At 39.2% G+C, this 20,864-nt stretch overlaps 1 protein-coding gene and 1 non-coding gene across 36 annotated transcripts in view; one reads left to right on the top strand and one right to left on the bottom strand.

The window, feature by feature from the left end:
* Positions 1-8,549: 8,549 nt before the first annotated feature.
* LOC114678539 (U6 spliceosomal RNA) lies at positions 8,550-8,654 on the top strand. The gene has a single exon (XR_003729977.2). It is a non-coding gene; the product is annotated as a U6 spliceosomal RNA (small nuclear RNA).
* A 2,313-nt stretch (positions 8,655-10,967) lies between these two features.
* Positions 10,968-20,864, bottom strand: part of ELF2 (E74 like ETS transcription factor 2) — a 121,516-nt gene continuing 111,619 nt past the window's right edge. For all 35 annotated transcript variants that reach the window (XM_078002279.1, XM_078002282.1, XM_078002273.1 and 32 more), the window contains 3 exons: positions 14,969-15,161; positions 13,427-13,777; positions 10,968-12,704 (listed from right to left, as the gene is read on the bottom strand). In XM_078002279.1, the coding sequence (XP_077858405.1) occupies positions 12,080-12,704; positions 13,427-13,777; positions 14,969-15,161 (1,169 nt within the window). In that variant the 3' untranslated portion in view covers positions 10,968-12,079. The remainder of the gene's footprint in view (positions 12,705-13,426; positions 13,778-14,968; positions 15,162-20,864) is intronic.

Consider the following 20,864-nt stretch of genomic DNA (forward strand, 5'->3'; position numbering starts at 1 on the left):
CTTGTGCTGCCTCTACGTTCCCTGTTACTGTGTTTCTTGAAGAGATTCCAATTAGTTTTCAATTATTTAATCAATTAGTTTTCATTATTGTATTGCTGTTACATATTTAAACTTTGCCATTGGAATAATATTGGTATACATTTGATATTAGTCACTTGATGTCATCATTATTTGTATTGGAATATGCTATTCACAATAGGTTATTTAGAAGCCGTATGTGGCAGTGGCCAAGAGAGTCAGTAGGACCTTCTTTTCAGAGATAGGAAACTTTCTAGAAAGCCTGTTAATGGGCTTTCATTGAAATTTCCTAAGATAGCCAGATACTGTGATTCAAAATATCTAGAAAGAAGAATGTAAAAATTAGATAACTTGGGTTGGGTGTGGTGGCTTACGCTTGTAATCCCAGCACTTTGGGAGGCCAAGGCGGGTGGATCAGTTGTGGTCAGGAGTTCGAGACCAGCGTGGCCAACATGGTGAAACCTCATCTCTACTAAAAATACAAAAATTAGCTGGGTTTGGTGGCAGGTGCCTGTAATCCAGCTACTTGGGAGGCTGAAGCAGGAGAATCGCTTGAACCTGCGAGGCGGAGGTTGCAGTGAGCCGAGACCGCACCATTGCACTCTAGCCTGGGCAACAAGAGTGAAACTCTGTCTCAAAAATAAAACAAAAAAACAAAAAACCTGGAATTCTCTTCCATCAGAAATAAAAGTACAAATTACAGGTAAAGCCTCTTCCAAACAAAATAACTTACTGGTAATAGATATTTTAATTTGTGAGTTGTAAATACATAAGATTAATAAATGGTCTTTTAAAGCTAGTGCTTTTAATGTCTTTGTAGTCCAAAAAGAATCTGGGAGTAGATTTTCTCCTTTAATACTGTTTTATCGTAATGACCCACATATATCCATTCACACACGGAGCCTTCACTGTTAAAAGTGAACAAAGATAGATCTGTAGCTGCAAGTTGACGGCACTTATGCTCTCTGTGTATGTGGTAGCTGCAACAACATCCACTGAAATGGATCACTCATTCTGTAATAGAACCACTTTTAAAACAAATGAGGTTTTCAGAAGTAACATAGTATGCACACAATTTTGGGGCTACTGGAAAGAATGACAAGCATGAGAACATCTACCAAATGTAGAACTGGTTCAGATTTTAGCATGACTAACTGCTAGTCATATGTTGTTGAGAACAATACTGATTTGAATACTCACTAGTGCAGGTACATTGTTTACCTACCCCCAAATATTTCAACCTGAAGAGAAACCATGGCAGCCTTAAGTAAATCTGGAGGAGAATTAAAGTCAATGTTTGAGTTTTAAGTGTTGTCTGCCAAAAAAATTAACAGGGTATGAGTTGAGGGCAGGCATATGGGTGCATGGGCATGCCACTGGACAAAATCGGTTTTGGAAACACCAACATATGATTGGTATGTTACTATGAGTTAAGGGGATTGGAAAAAATCCATAGTGAAACTCTGAGTTATCCTTTCTAGTTATCACTGCAGGAGATTGAATCCTTCCTTCACTGATGCATTTGCCTGAAGTATTTATGTTCTGTGAGTTACCAGGAACTGAAAAAGAAAAAAAGTCATATGTGAGCCTTCTATGTAAGGATTTTTTAGTGTATAAATCTTACTAGGTTGCTTTTGTCTTTTCTTTTGAGACAGGGTGTTGCTCTGTCATCCAGGCTGCAGTGCAGCGGTGTGATCGTGGCTCACTGTAGTCTCTACCTCATGGGCTCCAGTGATCCTCCCACCTCAGCCTCCCGAGCTGCTGGGACCACAGGTACATGAAGCCATGCCCAGCTAAATTTTTTTATTTTTTGTAGAGATAGGGTTTCACCATGTTGCCCAGGCTGGTCTCAAACTCCTGGGCTCAAGTGATCCCTCCTACCTCCACCTCCCAAAGGGCTGGGATTACAGGCATGAGCCACTGTGCCCCACCCCAAGTTGCATGTTCCATGCATAGATCCCTTATTCCATCCATATGTACCGTTCATTCTGTTTTTCCTATTATACCCTATGTACTATTTTGTTTCTGGTTTTTATTTTTCTATTTTCCCATATACTGTTTTGTTACTGAGTCTCAGAAGGTAAACTGCTAATTTGAAGAGGGAGTAGGAGCGGCATGAGTTTTGGTTTCCTTCACGCCACATTTCAGTAGATACCGTACATAGTACATGGTGGTAGTAATGACTGACTGGATTGTTTATTTAAATAAGGCATTATGGTGTATACATATGATGAAATTAACATTTGAGTGCCTTTGACTAAGAGCTTTATATAGGGTCTTAAAACTATAGACAGGGGCTCAAAAGGTTAAAATAATTTGAGCAAAGTGATAGCTAATAAATAGTAGCTGAGTCAAGATTCAAACCCAGGTCTATCTTGACTCCACAGTGCTTGCTTCTTCCTCACCACCGTTTCTTTGGCTTTGAGTGAACACAAACGGAGAACAGATGTTGCAGTGTAGCAAGAGATGTGTTAAACATGGTCAAATGGTCAAACGTGTAAGTCAAATACACATGCAGTATCATACATACGGAATTAGACTACAAGAAAGATGTGGTGGCTGAATACTGGAATATAATGGATTTCCAGTGTTTTGTTTTGTTTTGTTTTTAAGATGGAGTCTGTTGCCCAGGCTGGAGTGCAGAGGTGTGATCTCAGCTCACTGTGACCTCTGCCTCCCAGGTTCAAGTGATTGTCCTGCCTCAGCCTCCCTAGTAGCTGGGATTACCACCATGCGCAGCTAATTTTTGTATTTTTAGTAGAGATGGGATTTTACCACGTTGGCCAGGCTGATCTCAAACTCCGGACCTCAACTGACCCACCCGCCTCGGCCTCCTAAAGTGCTGGGATTACAGGCGTGAGCCACCACGCCTGGCCTGGATTTCCAGTATTCTGATACAGTAAAGTCTAGTTTTGTCCAAAGTAGAACATTTGATACTGTTTGCATACTTCAATGGTAGTTTTTAAAGGAAGCAGTAAGAACAGCTACTCTGGTATTTCAAATTAAAGGCAAAAATTGATGCAAATATTCTGTATTCAAATCATTTTTAAAACAGCCAAGATTTATAATGAAGGGAATGTTGCATATAGTTACATATATATGCATTACTTATCATGTGTGTTAGACTTGAGGAAAGATTCCCAAGAATTAAATGCTAAAAAGAGGTAAAACTAAAACATGATTTCAGTTTTAAAAAAGGCATCCAAGAAATGAATGTGCATACATAAGAAGCTCTAAGCAACTCTTTCTTTAAAATGACATGTATAAAAATATAGGACAGGCAGACTTTTTACCTAGAGTACATAGAAATTAGGAAGAGATTTTTGAGCCATGGTCAAACACCAGAATGGCAAAGGCCTGAAATTCACTAGGGCATATAAAATAAGAGGAGGGGAAAAAGCAACATGTCAAAGGGCACAGGCTGTAACTGAAAAGACTTAGCTGTCACCAGTGTGACCCTGAATGAGCTGCTCCATCTCTAGAGCCTAAGTTTTCTCATCCATAGAGTATATTATTGTATCTGCCCTCTCAACCTCATAGATTTGTGAGATCTGTAAAATAATATAAATTTTAAAATACACATTGTAAGTCAGAATAATAATGGCTAAGTTTCAAAACAAAAAAGGGAAGGGCCCTCTGTATTTCATGTCCTAACAACCCACTCCTAATTTTTTCACCAGAGAGAATAACTCTTCAATTTGAAAGGGCAGAACTAATACTGTTCATAGAAATTTAAGCCCAAAATAGGCAGAAGGGCTGACTGAATGGCGAAAGATTGGTTGGTTGGTCTTTTCTACCCAGTTGTTCCTCTAGGCAGATGTGAGGTTGTGGGCTACTGCTTAGGTTCTTCAGTTTCGAGAGGTTGTCAGTTGTACTTTGATTTGTAATGTAGAAAGATCTGCCTTTGAATGACAAAACAGAATACCCACAACTGCAGCCCCTTGTCCCCATATTTCTTTGGAAAATTCAATTCTGGGAAAACATTCATGTAAGATTAGTCACACAGACAGCAAAACCCTTCTTGACAGCCTTGCGTCTCCTAAGCATCTGGTAAACTTGGCCTGTTATGAATCTCAACTGGTTAACTTATCTTTATTGGCTGCCAATATATTCAAAGCCAGTATATAGCTGGATTTTAATGACTGTAACACTTTACAGCATATATTCTGTGTATTAGTTTTCTTTTGTCATTTATTTGAAATTCCTTTTTTCTTCACCGAAATTTCTTGTACCTGTTTATTTTTGTTGACTTTCATTTGTTCTTATATGTAAACTATCTGAAACTCTTGTAGCAATAAAGCAGGACACTGATTAAATATCTTGCCACATTAAACAGGGTCAGGCTTCAAGATCCAGACAACTTGCATAAAGAATAGAAACTTGCATACACGTGGAAACGGGCTGGGCGTGGTGGCTCACGCCTGTAATCTCAGCACTTTGGGAGGTTGAGGTGGGTGGATCACCTGAGATCAGGAGTTCGAGACCAGCCTGGCCAATATGGCAAAACCCTGTCTCTACTAAAAATACAAAAATTAGCCGGGCATGTTGCAGGTGCCTAATCCTACCTATTCCAGGGGATGAGATGGGAGTATTGCTTGAACCTAGAAGGCAGAGGTTGCAGTGAGCTGAGATCACGCCACAGCACTCCAGCCTGGGTGACAAAGCTAGAGCTAGACTGTCTCCAAAAAAAAAAAAAAAAAGGAAGGCGGCATAAGACTGGACATAAGGAGCATGTCTGACATCTGATTCTGGTTTCCACAGAGTGGTAAACCTGCTGAGAACACCCAGCAAAGTTCTGCAATATTTTAAAATTCAGTTTGTGGGAAAGGATTATTACACGATAGAACACACTTATTCAAAGCTAAGCTTGTTTCCCTCCCTGCAACCCCCACCCCCACTTTTTTTTGGATGGGAGTGAGTGAGGGTTCAGGCTAAAACTCAACTGGGAGTCAGAGGGTGAATTCTTTGCAGGTCTGCCACTGACCAGCTGAACCGATGAGTCAAAAGTTTTCCTTCATTTGTAATAAAGGAATAATCTCTAAGTTTTCTTAAAATTCTGATTTGAATTTTAAATTCAAATCAGAGTTACTGCTGCCACTGCCCAAAAATATTTGGGAAACTTTTTTTTTTTTTTGAGACGGAGTTTCCCTCTGTCGCCCAGGCTGGAGTGCAGTGGTGCGATCTCAGCTCACTGCAAGCTCCACCTCCCAGGTTCACGCCATTCTCCTGCCTCAGCCTCCCGAGGAGCTGGGACTACAGGCGCCCGCCACCACGGCGGGCTAATTTTTTGTATTTTTAGTAGAGACGGGGTTTCATCATGTTAGCCAGGATGGTCTGGATCTCCTGACCTCGTGATCCACCCACCTCAGCCTCCCAAAGTGCTAGGATTACAGGCGTGAGCCACCACGGCCAGTGGGAAACTTTTTGGAACTGCTTCCATATGTTTTATGAAGCTCTTAAAAAAATTTGTGTCAATCTCATAGCCACATCTCCATTTGAACCAAGTATGACATTATCTAGCTTGATTCACATCACATTAACTTCAAATGACGCAGTTCTTTTTAAAACTAAAATCTTCCACAGGAAATTTGTCTCTTAAATATATGTAAAATTTAAATTCTCCTCTAAAAAGCCATTTAAAAGTATTTTGAATGGTAACATTATTAGAATTAGCATATAGCTTTCCAGAGTAATTTCTTTGAAGAGACAAGGCACATTAACTTGGTGTACTGTTTCATAAGACTCTTATAGAGTCTTCCCAATTAAAGACATGTTAAATGTAAGAAAAAGGCTTTAGAATCGATAAAATACACAGTATGTAGGTTTTTAAAAAGCCATTTGTAATAATATATCTCAGACTACCTTTTTCCATTTTTGGAACACTTGAGTTGGAACACAGAACCCTAAATGTTAAAGCTTTCTTTATTGTAACTATAAGGCAGTCGTTCTAAAATGTTGCTGCACAATGAAATCACCTAGAGATATTTTAAAAATAAAGATGCCTGGCTCCCTTTCCCAAACACTGATGTAATTGGTATCAAGTAGAAGCTAAGACACAGGCTTACAAAAAGCTTCCCAGGTATTTCTAATGTGAGGCAAAGTAACCACTGGATTCAAGAGAATTAGTGTCCTATAATTCAGAAATAATTTGGAGATTATATAGATTCGTATTTTTCCTTTTTGGGCAGTGACAGTATCACTTACTTGAAATAGCCAAGTTTCTCAAAGTTAAGATACAACAGTGCAGGCCGGGTGTGATGGCTCACACCTATAATGCCGGCACTTTGGGAAGCCAAGGCAGGTGGATCACCTAAGGTCAAGAGTTTGAGACCAGCCTGGCCAACATGGTGAAACCCCCTCTCTACTGAAAATATAAAAAATTAGCCGGGCGTGGTTGTGCATGCCTGTAATCCCAGCTACTCAGGAGGCTGAAGCCGGAGACTCATTTGAACCCAGGAGGCGGAGGTTGCAGTGGGCCAAGATGGCACCAGTGCACTCCAGCCTGGGCGACAGAGCAAGACTGACTCAAAAAATAAAGATTCTACAGTGCAATGGATGTGAACAATTATCATGGGAGAAAGTAACTCTGCTGCTAGTTTACAGCCTATTTATAATTCACAGCTTTGTTTTGTCTTTGATATGCAGTATTTTGCATTAAGCAATTATGGGGGTTTTTGGTTTTTTTTGAGATGGAGTCTCGCTCTGACGCCCAGGCTGGAGTGCAGTGATGTGATCTCGGCTCACTGCAACCTCTGCCTCTCAGGTTCAAGTGATTCTCCTGCCTCAACCTCCTAAGTAGCTGGGATTACAGGCGCCTGCCACCACACCCTGCTCATTTTTTGTATTTTTAGTAGAAATGGGCTTTCACCGTGTTAGCCAGGATGGTCTCGATCTCCTAACCTCGTGATCCACCTGCCTCGACCTGCCAAAGTGCTGGGATTACAGGCACGAACCACACGTCTGGCCAAGCAATTCTGTTTTACTTATATTTTCACTTTGGAAGCTGTGATGTACTGTTTTTTTAGTCTTGAACCCAAAGCATTACTACTGAGTTGCAGTGTTCGGAAAGACAGTTGTGGGTGCTCAAATAAGTCTCCCTGCTGCATGTGAGTGTTTCAAAGGTTTGGAGGTGTGACGCAGATAGGAAGCAAATCAGTGCTCTTGTAAAGGGTGAGCAGTATCTTATTCTACCATTAGGGCTGGCATCACAGTGTACTGAGTTGCTACAGAATGTGTTTTAATTATGGGGGACGGTGATTGTAACAAAGGGGTTGAAGACTAGATGAATCACAGCCACTGAAGACTTGCAGTACTGTGAATGGTTAAAAGCTACAATAAAAGGATAAGTTGCTTTGATAGCTGTAGAACTAAAGGGTTACTCTTGCCTCCCAAAAATAAAGTGCTCTGTAGTACCCTCATAAAAGTAGGATAGGAGACTTAAAGCAAAAGGATCATAGGAGACCTTATAAATAACCCCGAGGCCAAAATTTTGTCTTTAGTTTGTCTTATTAGAAATTAGACATGACTTGTTAATGTGATCAGAAATGTACACTCCTGAGTGTATGCTGTGTCAGACACGCCAATGTACGAAGTGCCCCATCCCTTACATTCTGGCTTCACCACCACACCTCACTGGAACTGCCCTCTCATTGTCAGTGGAATCTCAGTGGCTTTTTCTTTGGCCTGATTTGTTTTGCCTTTCTTTTTGCACTTGATGTTGCCACCATATCTTGAAATGTTACCTTATCTGTCCTGTTTATTCTCTATGAATAGTTCTTGACTTCCGTTGCTGATTCTTTTTTTTTTTCCCCAAACCTATCTTTATATACTTTACTCTTTCTAGTCTTTAAGTTCTGAGCTCACTCACAGATCACTCCCCAACCTGAATGGTTTCCACGCCTATTTCAGAAACTTTTATTTTGATGTCTGTCACCTCATATCTCAGTAAATAAAACTGAACTCCAATGTAGGTGAAGGAGGAATGGGTTGTTCAGAAAGAAGCCATCAATGGATGGCTCATGAGGTATGAATGCCTAGAATATTTGGGAAAAAATGAAATATTATAGCCCAGGTAAGTCTAAGAGAGGAGTAGCAAGAGAATGAAGCTTGGGGAGATAGGCAGAGCCCAGATCAAAGGACTTTAATTGCTATGCTTAGGCATCTTTTTAGCAAGAGATGCCACTGAAGAATCGGAAGCCATCACAAAGGTTCGTGAGTGATGAAAGCTGCATTTAGAAAGCTTTCAACTGGTAGCCTGGAGAATGGATTAGAAGGAAACTTGGTGAGACAAAGAAAGACAGGGAGGATGGAAGAGAAGGTATTTAGAAGGTACCATGAGTAGAAATTTGGTTAATGATTAGAGGAGGTAAAGTATCTAGGATGGCCCCCAGGTTGCTTCTAGCATGAGTAATGGGGTTGCTGGTATTATTTACTGGGCTAAGAGAAACAGATTTTGGAGGGAAGAGAGCCCAATTGGATACTCAGGAAGAAATAGCCAGTGGCAATTAGATAAACCCACCTAAGACAGAGTAGTGCCTACTTCAGCAGCACATATCCTAATACTAGACCGATACAGAGATTAAACACAGCCCCTGCGCAAGGATGACACGCAATTCCATGAAGCACTCCAATGGAAAAAAAAAAAAAATGACCGTGTCAAAGTCTAGGCTTTAACAATAGATTTGGTAGTAAAAACCACAGGAATGGGTGAGATTATCTAACAATTATGTTAGTGAAATAATAATAGTAAACGTCCAGTAAGAGTGTTTTCTATGTGCCAGACACTAGTTACAAATCCTTAATATATTAACTCATTTAATCCTTAAAACAATTCTATGAGGAAAAGAAGCCCATAGGCAGAAAGAACAAAGAAAAATTAAGTTGGTTAGGCAGAAAGTAAACATGGGAAACCAAATGAGTTTTGAGAAGTAGGCATGAGATTAAGTGAACCAAAGTGTCTGTTTAATTTGACAACTGTGTTATTGGAGATCTCACGGAGAACTGTTTCTAAGCAAGAATTCAGACTGCAGGCTGTTTGAAGTAAAAGAAGGGACAGAATGATAGGCTATTAATTGTGGGAGCAAGGAGACCAAGTAGGTGTGAAAGGGAGATGCTGAGTACAGGAGGAAGGGCACCTCCTTCCTGAGACAGGTGGTAAGGATGGATGTTGGAGTAAGTAAATCATCTGTAGCAAGGGGTCCAGGAAGTTCTCTGTATAGAGGTATACTGGTTATCTGGTGAGAAAGGTAGTGAAGGCTGGAATTGTTGCTGGAAAGTGGCCTAAAGAATAAACTGATAGACTACTGATCATAATTTAAAGATCTAGTAAGGCTGGAAAATGTAGTAGCATCAAGCAAAGGTTATGTGGGCTTTTTTCCCTCTAACAGACTGGACACAAAAAAGCAACTATAAATTTTGTTGATTTACAGTTTGAAAGGGCTGAGATTAAAAGCCGTAACATTAAAAGGGCAGGAAGGATGGGGGTGAGGCACATCACTGATAATTTCAGGGGTGAGGCACATCATTGATAATTTCAATCTGCAACATTCTGATCAGTATATACTGTCAATATGTATGTTTCCAAGTCTAGACTTTTTTTTTTTTTTTCTTTGAGACAGAATCTCACTCATGCAGGCTGGAGGGAATGCAGTGGCATCATCTTGGCTCACTGCAACCTCCACCTCCCAGATTCAAGAGATTCTTGTGCCTCAGACTCCTGAGGAGCTGGGATTACAGACATGCGCCACCACTCCTGGATAATTTTTGTATTTTTAGTAGAGACGGGGTTTCACCATGTTGGCAAGGCTGGTCTCAAACTCTTGGCCTCAAGCAATCCACCCGCCTCAGCTCCCAAAGTGCTGGGATTACAGGCGTGAGCCACTGCACCTGGCCCCAGGTCTAGACTTTAGATGTGATTATCAAAGAGAAAAAAATTTCCAGTAGAGTAGCAGAGGTAGCTAGATAGCCCTGGTTTAACCCTGTTAGAACCGATTAAGAATCCAGCATAGAAGGAAAGTTTTTAAGCATGTGACTTATATTCTCAGCAAATGTTCCCAAAATCAATAAATGTCTGACCCGAGTGTCTAATATGCTTAGCACTTGGGGAGAGGGGTAGGTATAGCATAAAATAATTGTTGCTCTAAATGACCATTACGGAAGACATGACTAAACAAATGAAGTCACAGTGCAATAAACAAGATAATACACTTAAGTGCCAAAGCACTTAATATCAATTTTCAAACCTGAAATATTTTGGAAATGTTTTAAAAGGAGGTAGAATTTGAGAGTAACTCCCAAATGGGAAAAGAATCAAGTGAGTTTTTCTTTGAGATTTTGTATAAAAGTATCATCAACACATTTATGGAAAAGTTTAACAGATTACAAAGGGAACTGTTATAAACAATCTCTGACCTAAGTAGTATGTGATCAAATGCACAAATAAAAGACAAAAAATATTAAGTATGATTTAATCTAAATTTCTAAAAGATGTAAAAATAGATACCTTTTCTTTGTAGTAGAAAAGAGCATTAAGATATGTAGTGACAGACAGTAGTGAAATTACATAGTTTATATAATCCTTCAGATACCTTAACTTCCTAATCTGTAAAAGGGCTAGAAGAGTAATTGTTCTTTTTATCCACAAAAGGTCTGATTGTGAAACAAATGGTTTGAAGTGTTTTATAAATATAAATTCTTTAAGTGCAGACAACTAAAATACTAAATTCATTATGTTAAGCAGAACATTATAGTTCATCATTACAACTAGAAAGAAACTGGCAACATGCAGGTATTTGCCAAATATTAATATAATGGAACAAAACAGAAGTAGAATTTCTTCATGCAGTAGTTGGGAAGGAGAAATAGAGATATTTTATCACTTCTTAACTAAAACATGTCTATGCTGGCTTTTAAATATTGTTAAAAATATCACCAGAGACCAAAACAGAAGATAAATTTCATTTCTATATTTCAGAAAACCTACTTGAATACACTTTGAAACAAGAGTACAACAAAATAGAATATACTTCAAATGTTGAATATACAAACTATTATAGTTCAAATCTGAACACTGGTATTTCCCTCATAAACTTCAACTGAAAAAAAAGAAAGAAAGAAAGAAAACTCCAGGTATTAGAGCTACCTGACAAAAATTCATGCTGAGCCTGAACTTCCAAGTGACAGCAGAACTGAAAATGATATGTCTGCACAAATGCCAGGGCTGAGTGACACAGGCATGTTACAGCAAAAGGCCAGAGCCAACTGTTAATCTGTCCACAATTAAGAAACTGACAGACTTAAACTACCATATAAAATGTTACATGTAAATTCTATAACAATACTGTGCTAGGTACAAGATTTTTAAAATTTTTCTTTTAATAAAAAAGCTTTACACAAACAAGCCATTAGCTTATTTCAAGAAAGAAAACCGAAAATTAGTCTAAGGCCTTTGTTTTAAATCAGCTTAAGCTATATGATATATATATATGTGTGTGTGTATATATATATATAAAAAATCGCACTAGATCTTTTTTTGCTATCCTCTTTCTGAAGTTTTTGGGATCCATTCTTCAATTCACATTCTAAAATACCTATATTAGCAGAGTCTTCACATAGCACCAGTTAAGTGAGAACTGTGCGAACACAGTAATAATTGCTGGTATGCATATAAAATGCATCAAAAATTGCTATATGTAACAATAAGATCACCCATCCCAACCCCTCCCACTGAAAACTATATAACCTCTTACAGAATGTTAGTGTTCCAAGTCTTAGTGTAACTTGATATCGTAGTGAGCTGCTTGGTCCCTTTCAATCCTTTTTCTTATTGATGGGTTCAGTTGTTTCCTACTGTAAGAGGCAGTTTTCTGTCAGCATCTCAATATGTAGTTCATTTCCCACTGAAACATGGGATAGGTAATTTATTTCCAGTAAGTCTGATTGTTTTCGTATATGCATTAAAAATGTTTTAAAGTCTTCTTTGACTTTTCTTGATGACTTCCCTTGCAAATGTTTATGTCAGTACTGCCACTAACAGCATGAAGTCCACGGTGGAGCTGCTATTTTATTTCTCACATGTCACTAGTCCTTCTGTTTTCATAGTTACAGGAAGGGCAATAGCTGAAGGCGCACTGACAACCACTACGTGGGTCACTGTCTTATTTCCATCTGCCGGTTTTTCTTCTACTAGCTGCAAAGTTTTCACATCATGTTCTTGCTTTTTTGCCACTGCTTCCGATTTAACCTCTGGCCCCTTTATGACTGCACTGATAACTCGAGGAGGAGTCTGGCCAGATGCCTGCTGAGTAGGCATTGATAGTCTCATTACAGGTGTACCATGAGCTATTGAAACAGGGGTAAGTGCTCTCACAGCCAATGGGGTTCCAACAATGTTAATGCTTCCTGATCCAGTCAGATTTGACTTTGTCTGCAGTTGACACTGTGCAAGCTGTGTAGCTGGGATGGTAATAATTTTGGCAGGCTGCATGGTGATTTTGTCTCCATTTTCAGTAGAAGCTGGCATCACAGTAGGGATTGTCTGAATGACTACCTTTGGAGAGGTCGCTGTTGTTGGACTAGTGCTGGTTATTAATGGTGCACCTGCATTAACTGACTGAACTGCCACAGTTGAAATTTTCTGACCCAATGATGTCATTACAACAGGTACCTGCATTGCCACACGAACTGTCCTAGTACATTAGAAAGAAAAAAGCTGATTATATTTAATGCCAAATGAGAAAATAGGTCTCCTGAGTAAAAGATGAATACAAATCCAAAATGTGTAAAACTAGTGCTCCCAAATTTTTCAGAGATACTGGCAATTCCTGATGTCTGACACAAACATACCATGACACAAATATATTTTAAAAACTAAAGCCTACATTAAGCTCCATCTATAAAACCATAAAAACCAATTCAGGTAATTTAAGACATCTACTTTTGTTGTTGTTGTTGTTTGAGATAAGGTCTCGGTCTGCTGCCTAGGCTGGAGTACAGCGGTGCAATCTTAGCTTACTACAACCTCCAAATCCTAAGCTCAAGTGATTCTTCTGCCTTAGCTTCCTGAGTAGTTAGGACTACAGGTATGTGACACCACGCTCAGCAATTTTTTATTTTTATTTTATAGAGAGGAGGTCTATGTTGCCAAAGCTTGTGTTGACCTCCTGTCCTCAAGCAATCCTCCTGCCTTGGCCTCCCAAAGTGCTAGGATTATAGGCATGAGCCACTGAACCCAGCAAGACATCTACTTTAACAACAATAAAAAATATAATTAAAATATCAAGCACTTTTCAAAGTCCTGACAACGCTGTGTTCTTAGAACACTAATATTAAGCAAAGGGACATTTCGCTTTCACCAAGGAGACTTTTTTAAAAAGTAAATACATTATAACTAATGGTTTGCCTCACTTACCTTGGAGCTGCTGTTGCTGACACAGATGCATTGGTAGTAGGAGACCTGGATGAAGCATCGTGCCCAGGGGAAGTGATATTCACAACTCTAGCGACACCCTTCTCTGCTCTGGAGCAGTTTATAGGGGATGAATTTTTTCCACTGCGAACAGACGATGCTGCTTTCAGGAGACTTTCTGCAGACAGTGACACTCGTTCTAATGATTTTTCATCAGTAGCTCCTGCTAAATCTTCATTACAGGTTTCACTTTTGTCATCATCTATGACCACTATGTTTTTGGGCATATCCTTGAACTGATATACAAGCCTCTGTCCTTCAACCTTTGCAAGAATTCCCCTTTGGTAGTAGTATCTGTAAGGGGAAAATGTACCAAATGAATCAAGTATATTATTTCTCCACCCCACTCTACCCCCACCAAAAACACTATGTACAGTGCATACTAATAGAAACATTCCCTTATCCCTAATAACAGATGAGAAAAAAACAAACTCTTACTGCCTAGACTGCTCAAAAGGTTACAAATTTAGAGTAGGAATCAGGTTGGAACCTGGCGCCAAGGTCCTACAAACTTAAGATCTATAAAGTAGCTGAAAGTTCATTCGTTTTCTTAAAAGAAATAATTTACCTTACCATTGAGTATTTTACTATACTGACACTGGTAGAAATTCTTTTCTGATTTACATAGGTTATAAAAACAAACTGATATTACTGGAAAAATTATCTAAGCCACACTTAAACTTAGTAGAGATTTGCGAATACTGTCACATAAACCATGTGTTCACTTAAAAACACCTTTAATTAGAAGAAGCCATGTACTTTCCAATGAAAGAATTTTGTGGGTTTATCAAACTGATTATTCTTTTTTTTTTTTTTTTGAGACGGAGTCTCGTTCTGTCGCCCAGGCTGGAGTGCAATGGCACAATCTTGGCTCACTGCAACCTCTGCTTCCTGGGTTCAAGCGATTCTCTTACCTCAGCCTCCTGAATAGCTGGGATTACAGGCGAGCACCACCACACCCGACTAATTTTTGTATTTTTAGTAGAGATGGGGTTTCCCCACGTTGGCCAGGCTGGTCTTGAATTCCTGACCTCAAGTGATCCGCCTGCCTCAGCCTCCCAAAGTGCTGGGATTATAGGCATGAGCCACCATGCCCGGCCAAACTGATAAAACTTAAATTTTCCTATCAACATAAATCCATTTATGACAAACTCCTAAAAACTAAAATACAAATTAACTTTAGGAACCATAATTTGTTTAGGCTTAATTTTTTTTAAGCCTACAACTTCACAATTTCTATTAAGAAATAGTCCTAAGTACAAAAGCACATTTTCTGCAAAAATGAATTTTCCAATTATGTTAAAATTATAAGCATGTAGACTAAACTCCTATCTCCTCATCTACTTCCAAATCTAAGATGCTCCTCTAGAATATCCCCCAAAGTTAAAAGTTGTAAAGGATTTTCAGCTTCTCTTTAAACAGCTAATAGACAATATAAAGAAATACATAAATTTTGTGTCAATATTAGCTCAATTGCATTTTTACCTCAAAGCTCGTCCCATGGTTTCGTAGTTCATGTCTGGTTTGTTCTTATGCTTTCCCCAAAGCTTAGAGACAGCCTTTGAATCCACCAGCTTGAATATGCCTTTTTCTCTCTGAGTCCATTTAATATACCTGGGACAAGTATTTTTATCTTGAAGTAGATCTAAAAGAAACTCCCACAAATAGGTTGTGTTTCCTTTAAAAACAATGACAGACATTGATTACAAATTAACATAATTAAATACACAATTAAAAGCAAATAAAGTGTCCTTCATCGTAACTTAAAAACCCTGAATATACTTGTTTCTACATTTATTTTTTTGGAGATGGAGACTTGCTCTGTCATCTAGGCTGGAGTGCAGTGGCACAACGTCGGCTCGCTGCAACCTCCACCTCCCAGGTTCAAGCAATTCTCCTGCCTCAGCCTCCCGAGTAGCTCGGATTACAGACACATTCCACCACACCGGGCTAATTTTTGTATTTTTAGTAGAGACAGGGTTTCACCATGTTTGCCAGGCTGGTCTTGAACTCCTGACCTCAGGTGATCCGCCCACCTAGGCTCCCCAAATTCTGGGATTACAGGTGTGAGCCACTGCGTCCAGCCTGTTTCTACTTTTAAAAAATGGTATCCACTACGTATGCTTACAGTTACGATGCTAAAATACAGATTCTGGCGTTTGTACATTACATATCACCCTATCCTAGATTTTGAGTTCAGTAAAGGCAAAGGCATAATTGCTTAGGCAAAGTTAACCTGAATTAAACAGAATCAAGTTTATTAGTTTATACAGATTTAAACTCTGAATAAAATAAATTTGTTTACACCTTTGTTTATCATATGATAAGCCTAAATTCCATGATCAAAAGGTACTTAGTAATTTTGTTGGATAGGCAAGCAAAATGCAATGAAATGTGTAAAACTTTCAGGCATCAGACCTAGGATCTTTTTGTAAGAAACTTACTTTTCTTTGATTCACCTACAGGCATGAACTCTGAGGTATATATATTATAAGTGCAAACTACCCTCAACCCTTTAAGCATTTTCTTATCATTTTCCTCTGTACTACCAGTCAATTAAGACTTGATAGCAAAGAACTTTACTGTTGGCTGGATGTGGTGGCTCACGCCTATAATCCCAGCACTTTGGGAGGCTGGGAGGCGGGCGTATCACCTGAGGTCAGGAGTTCGAGACCAGCCTGGCTAACATGGTGAAACCCCATCTCTATTAAAAGTATAAAAATTAGCTGAGCATGGTGGCGTGCACCTGTAATCCCAGTTACTTGGGAGGCTAAGGCATGAGAATCGCTTGAACCCAGGAAGCAGAGGTTACAGTGAGCTGAGATCGCACTACTGTACTCCAGCCTGGGTGACAGAGTGAAACTCTGTCTCAGGAAAAAGAAAAAAAAAAAGAACATTACTGCCTCTAAAAACAGATTAAAAAAAAAATTTCTAATCACTTTCTACTGATTACACCCAGTAGACGGAAGATAATATTTAAAGGATTTCATTGTTTATACTTATATCTTAAAATCTGAGGTCCTAAAATGGAAAAATATGGTAATTCCTTAAAACTAGTCAAGTATTCATCAAATGTTAACTATAACATTAGCTCTGGATCACATTGCTAGAAAAATTTTAAAATGAGGAAATATTAGAATATTTCTGCAGAACAAAATGCTTATTCATCACATATCATGCTTAAGGAGATGAATTTAAAACCTGGTCCCTGCCTCAAGGAATTTATAATTTAGTTGAGAAGGGAAAAGAAAGTAGATGACAAGTTAAACAACAATGCAAGAAATAAGTAACAATTTGAAACAATATAAGGTCTATCACAAAGCAATGCATAATTAACTATATCCCAAGTAATCATAGAAAATAATGTCTGTGGGATTCCAGGAGTGAAAATAAAGTGGACTGAGAGGCCATCATGAAGTCTTGGAAGATGGCTAGGATGTGCATAAAAGAACGAAAAGGAATCTGGGTAAGTAAAATAAAAAAATTAATCCCAAAAGGAAGAAAGTATCACACTCTTTTTTCCCTTATTAAGGAGGGGAGAGTAGTGGGCAGCAGTCATGAGAAGAGGCTTTTCAGGTTGTTTTTATTTTATTCCCTTCATAACCTCTAGATGCCAAGTTCTTATTAATAGAAGGCTGGGCACGGTGGCTCATGCCTGTAATCCCAGCACTTTGGGAGGCCAAGGTGGGCAGATCACCTGAGGTCAGGAGTTCATGACCAGCCTGGCCAACATGGTGAAACCCTATCTCTACAAAAATACAAAAATTAGCCAGACATGATGGCAGGTGCCTGTAATCCCAGCTACTTGCAAGGCAAAGGCAGGAGAATCACTTGAACCCGGGAGGCGGATGTTGCAGTGAGCAGAGATCACGCCACTGCACTCCAGCCTGAGCAACAGAACGAGACTCCATCTCAAGAAAAAAAGAAGAAGAGAAAAGAGTCCCGAAACGGCCACCACTACCCCAACACCTTCAATCAAAATACTGATGTTTTTTCTCTGGCATTTCACTTTCACTGTGGCTTTCCCTGAAAATCCAGTAAATTCATTAATAACGCAGAGTTGAGCCCATTATGCATCTGTTGACCTAAAAAAGCTGACCTTCGGCCAGGCGTGGTGGCTCACACCTGTAATCCAGCACTTTGGGAGGCCAAGGTGGGCGGATCACCTGAGGTCGGGAGTTTGAGACCAGCCTGGCCAACATGGAGAAACCCCATCTCTACTAAAAATATAAAAATTAGCCAGGTGTGGTGCCACATGCCTGTAATCCCAGCTACTCGGGAGGCTGAGGCAGCAGAATCGCTTGACCCCAGGAGGCAGAGGTTGCGGTGAACTGAGATCGCGCCATTGCACTCCAGGCTGGGCAACAAGAGCTAAAATCCATCTCAAAAAAAAAAAAAAAAAAAAAAAAGCTGACTTTCAACTTCACAATGTTACATTTGTATCTCTAGGATTCTATTACATCAGCATCACTACCTAAAAACTATTAAAATAAACCATGTATAATCTTCAGTTACATAAAAATGTGTAGCTGGGGCATTTTTATTTTGTTCACATAGTAGTAAGTGTGAGTAAAGATTTTATCTGGAAGAAATTTTTGTATAATATAGACAATGCCTTGCATATAAGATATCTGAATGTTTCCATGTTTTGAATTAAACTCATCAAAACCCCTCAGGTTATCTTTAAATACTCACTGCACCCACGTTGCCATCCCCAAGTTAAAATGAACAATTCTAAGGAGGCCAAGGCTGAAGGATCACTTGAGCCTAGGAGTATGAGAATAGCCTAGGCAACATAGGGGGACTCGTCTCTACCAAAAATTTTAAAATTAGCCAGACATGGTGGTATGTGCCTGTGGTCCTAGCTACTTGAGGCTGAGGCAGAAGAATACTTTAGCCTGGGAGGTTGAGGCTGCAGTGAGTCATGATCATGTCACTGTATTCCAGCCTGGGTGAAAAGAGTGAGACCCTATCTCTAAAGAAAAAAATTATTAAAAATTCTATTTCTGATTTTAGGGAAAACAGGATTCAGAAAGAGAAGCTTTCTTTACCAGGTAACAAGGAATTTGCCTATGACAAACATTATTATCATAATTTTACAAAAGAAAAAACACTGGCTGGATTTTGAATATAGGTTTGACTGTAATAGCTTTAATTAATTACATTATAACACACTGCCTCAAATTTAATACAAGACTGAAATTGTAATGAGATATGATTTAAATTGGTAAAAACTGGTCACAGACTTTTTCTCCAGTCTTAAGCAAAAGATGTTCGAGTATAAGTGATACCACTGAGGATAAGAATTATTTAAAAGACAATAGTAATAACTGTATATTTATAGTTTAGTTTTCTAATATTTACTATGTTAACTTTTAAAGTTTTCAATATAAATTAAAAGAGGAAACCTAAAATGTTAGAAGTGTACAACAACCAAAGACAAACAAGGAGGTAAGAAAAGTATTCTAAGCCTCCCCCAAACTGGGTCACCAGTTCCTGAATAAGTGTTCAATGTCACTTTTTTGTTGTTTTTTTTTTGGCCTATCGAAATACCAAATTTCTTGGAAGGCTTACTGGAGACAATTTTTTTTAACTAGACTTAATTTCTGTTTTAATTATTTAAAATTATTAAGTCAAACCACCTGATAAGGACAGAATAAATTTAAATACATTAATGTAAAATTTATCCAACTATTGAATATTGGTCTGAAAACACTTATTCATGAAAGTGATAAATTTTTGGTTATCAGACTGGCAGACAGAACACATCTAAAACCACTACTGAAATGACACTTTATCTGTCAGAATCTGAGTGACAATAAAATTAAAGGCCAGGTGTGGTGGCTCATGCCTATAATCCCAACATTTTGGGAGGCCAATATGGGAGGATCGCTTGAGGCCAGGGCAAAATAGGGACATCCTGTTTCTACAGAAGATTTTAAAATAAAATTTAAAAAAAGGTAATAAAAAAGTAATAAAAATAATATTAAAAAGAAATGTCACTTGAAGTCATCTTATTCGACAAATTAAGAAAGCACAGAATGGGGGAGATTTGGTGCTGTTTTTATCTTTAATCAGGATACACGAATTCTAAAGCAAAAATAGACAAGGGGCAGTGGCTCATGCTTATAATCTCAGCACTCTGGGAGTGTGAGGCTGGAGGATCTCTTGAAGCCAGGAGTTCGAGACCTGCCTGGGCAACAAAGCATGAGACCCCATCTCTTAAAAAAACAAACAAAAAAAATTAGCTGGGTGCGGTGGTGTGTGCATGTAGTCCCAGATACTTGGGAGGCTATAAGCAGAGTAGTACAAGGCTGCAGTGAGCTACCGTCACGCCACTGCATTCCAGCCCTGTCTGTAAAAGTAAGTCAATAAATAAGCAAATAAGCATGGTTTTGTTCTGAATTGTAACTGATGTGACTGAAATTTGTTGACTGGAAAATTAAAATTTAGCTCGCCTTGAATTCTTGCATTGCTTCTAAACAGTTAAGAAGTTATGAGGGCCGGGCGTGGTGGCTCAAGCCTGTAATCCCAGCACTTTGAGAGGCCGAGACGGGTGGATCACGAGGTCAGGAGATCGAGACCATCCTGGCTAACACGGTGAAACCCCGTCTCTACTAAAAAAATACAAAAAACTAGCCGGGCGTGGTGGCGGGCGCCTGTAGTCCCAGCTACTCGGGAGGCTGAGGCAGGAGAATGGCGTGAACCCGGGAGGCGGAGCTTCCAGTGAGCTGAGATCCGGCCATTGTACTCCACCCTGGGCGACAGAGAGAGAGACTCCGTCTCAAAAAAAAAAAAAAAAGAAGTTATGTATCAGGCTAGGTGCGGTGGCTCATGCCTGTAGTCCCAGCACTTTCAGAGGCTGAGGCGGAAGGATCACTTGAGCCTAGGAGTTTAAGACCTGCCTGGGTGACATAGTAAGACCTCATCTCTACAAAAAACTTAAAAAAATTAAAAATAAAAAAAAAAATTAGCCAGGGAGAGTGGCATGCGCCTGTGGTCCCAGCAGCTCAGAAGGCGAGGCAGGAAGATTGCTTAAGCCCAAGAGGTCAAGGCTGCAGTAAGCCATGTTCACACCACCACACACCAGCCTGGGCAACACAGCAAGAAACTGTCTCACAAAAATAATAAAAGAAAGAAATTATCTATTAGAAACAAGGCTTAGTTGTAAACCCCTTTGAATTATGGGTACCTATATATGAGGATGGGTGCTATTATACATACACATATCCCCTAAGTCAATGGTTAAGGAGAGTATATATCAGACTTCCTTAGGACTTTTTCCAAAAGTCCCTATATCCCCCATGATATAACTATGGCTACACAATCTCTGTGGTGTAGGAACTAGGCAAAGGTATTTTGAAAAAGCTCCCCCCATGAT

Source organism: Macaca mulatta, chromosome 5 (genome assembly GCF_049350105.2).
Source record: "Macaca mulatta isolate MMU2019108-1 chromosome 5, T2T-MMU8v2.0, whole genome shotgun sequence".
NCBI lineage: Eukaryota > Metazoa > Chordata > Mammalia > Primates > Cercopithecidae > Macaca > Macaca mulatta.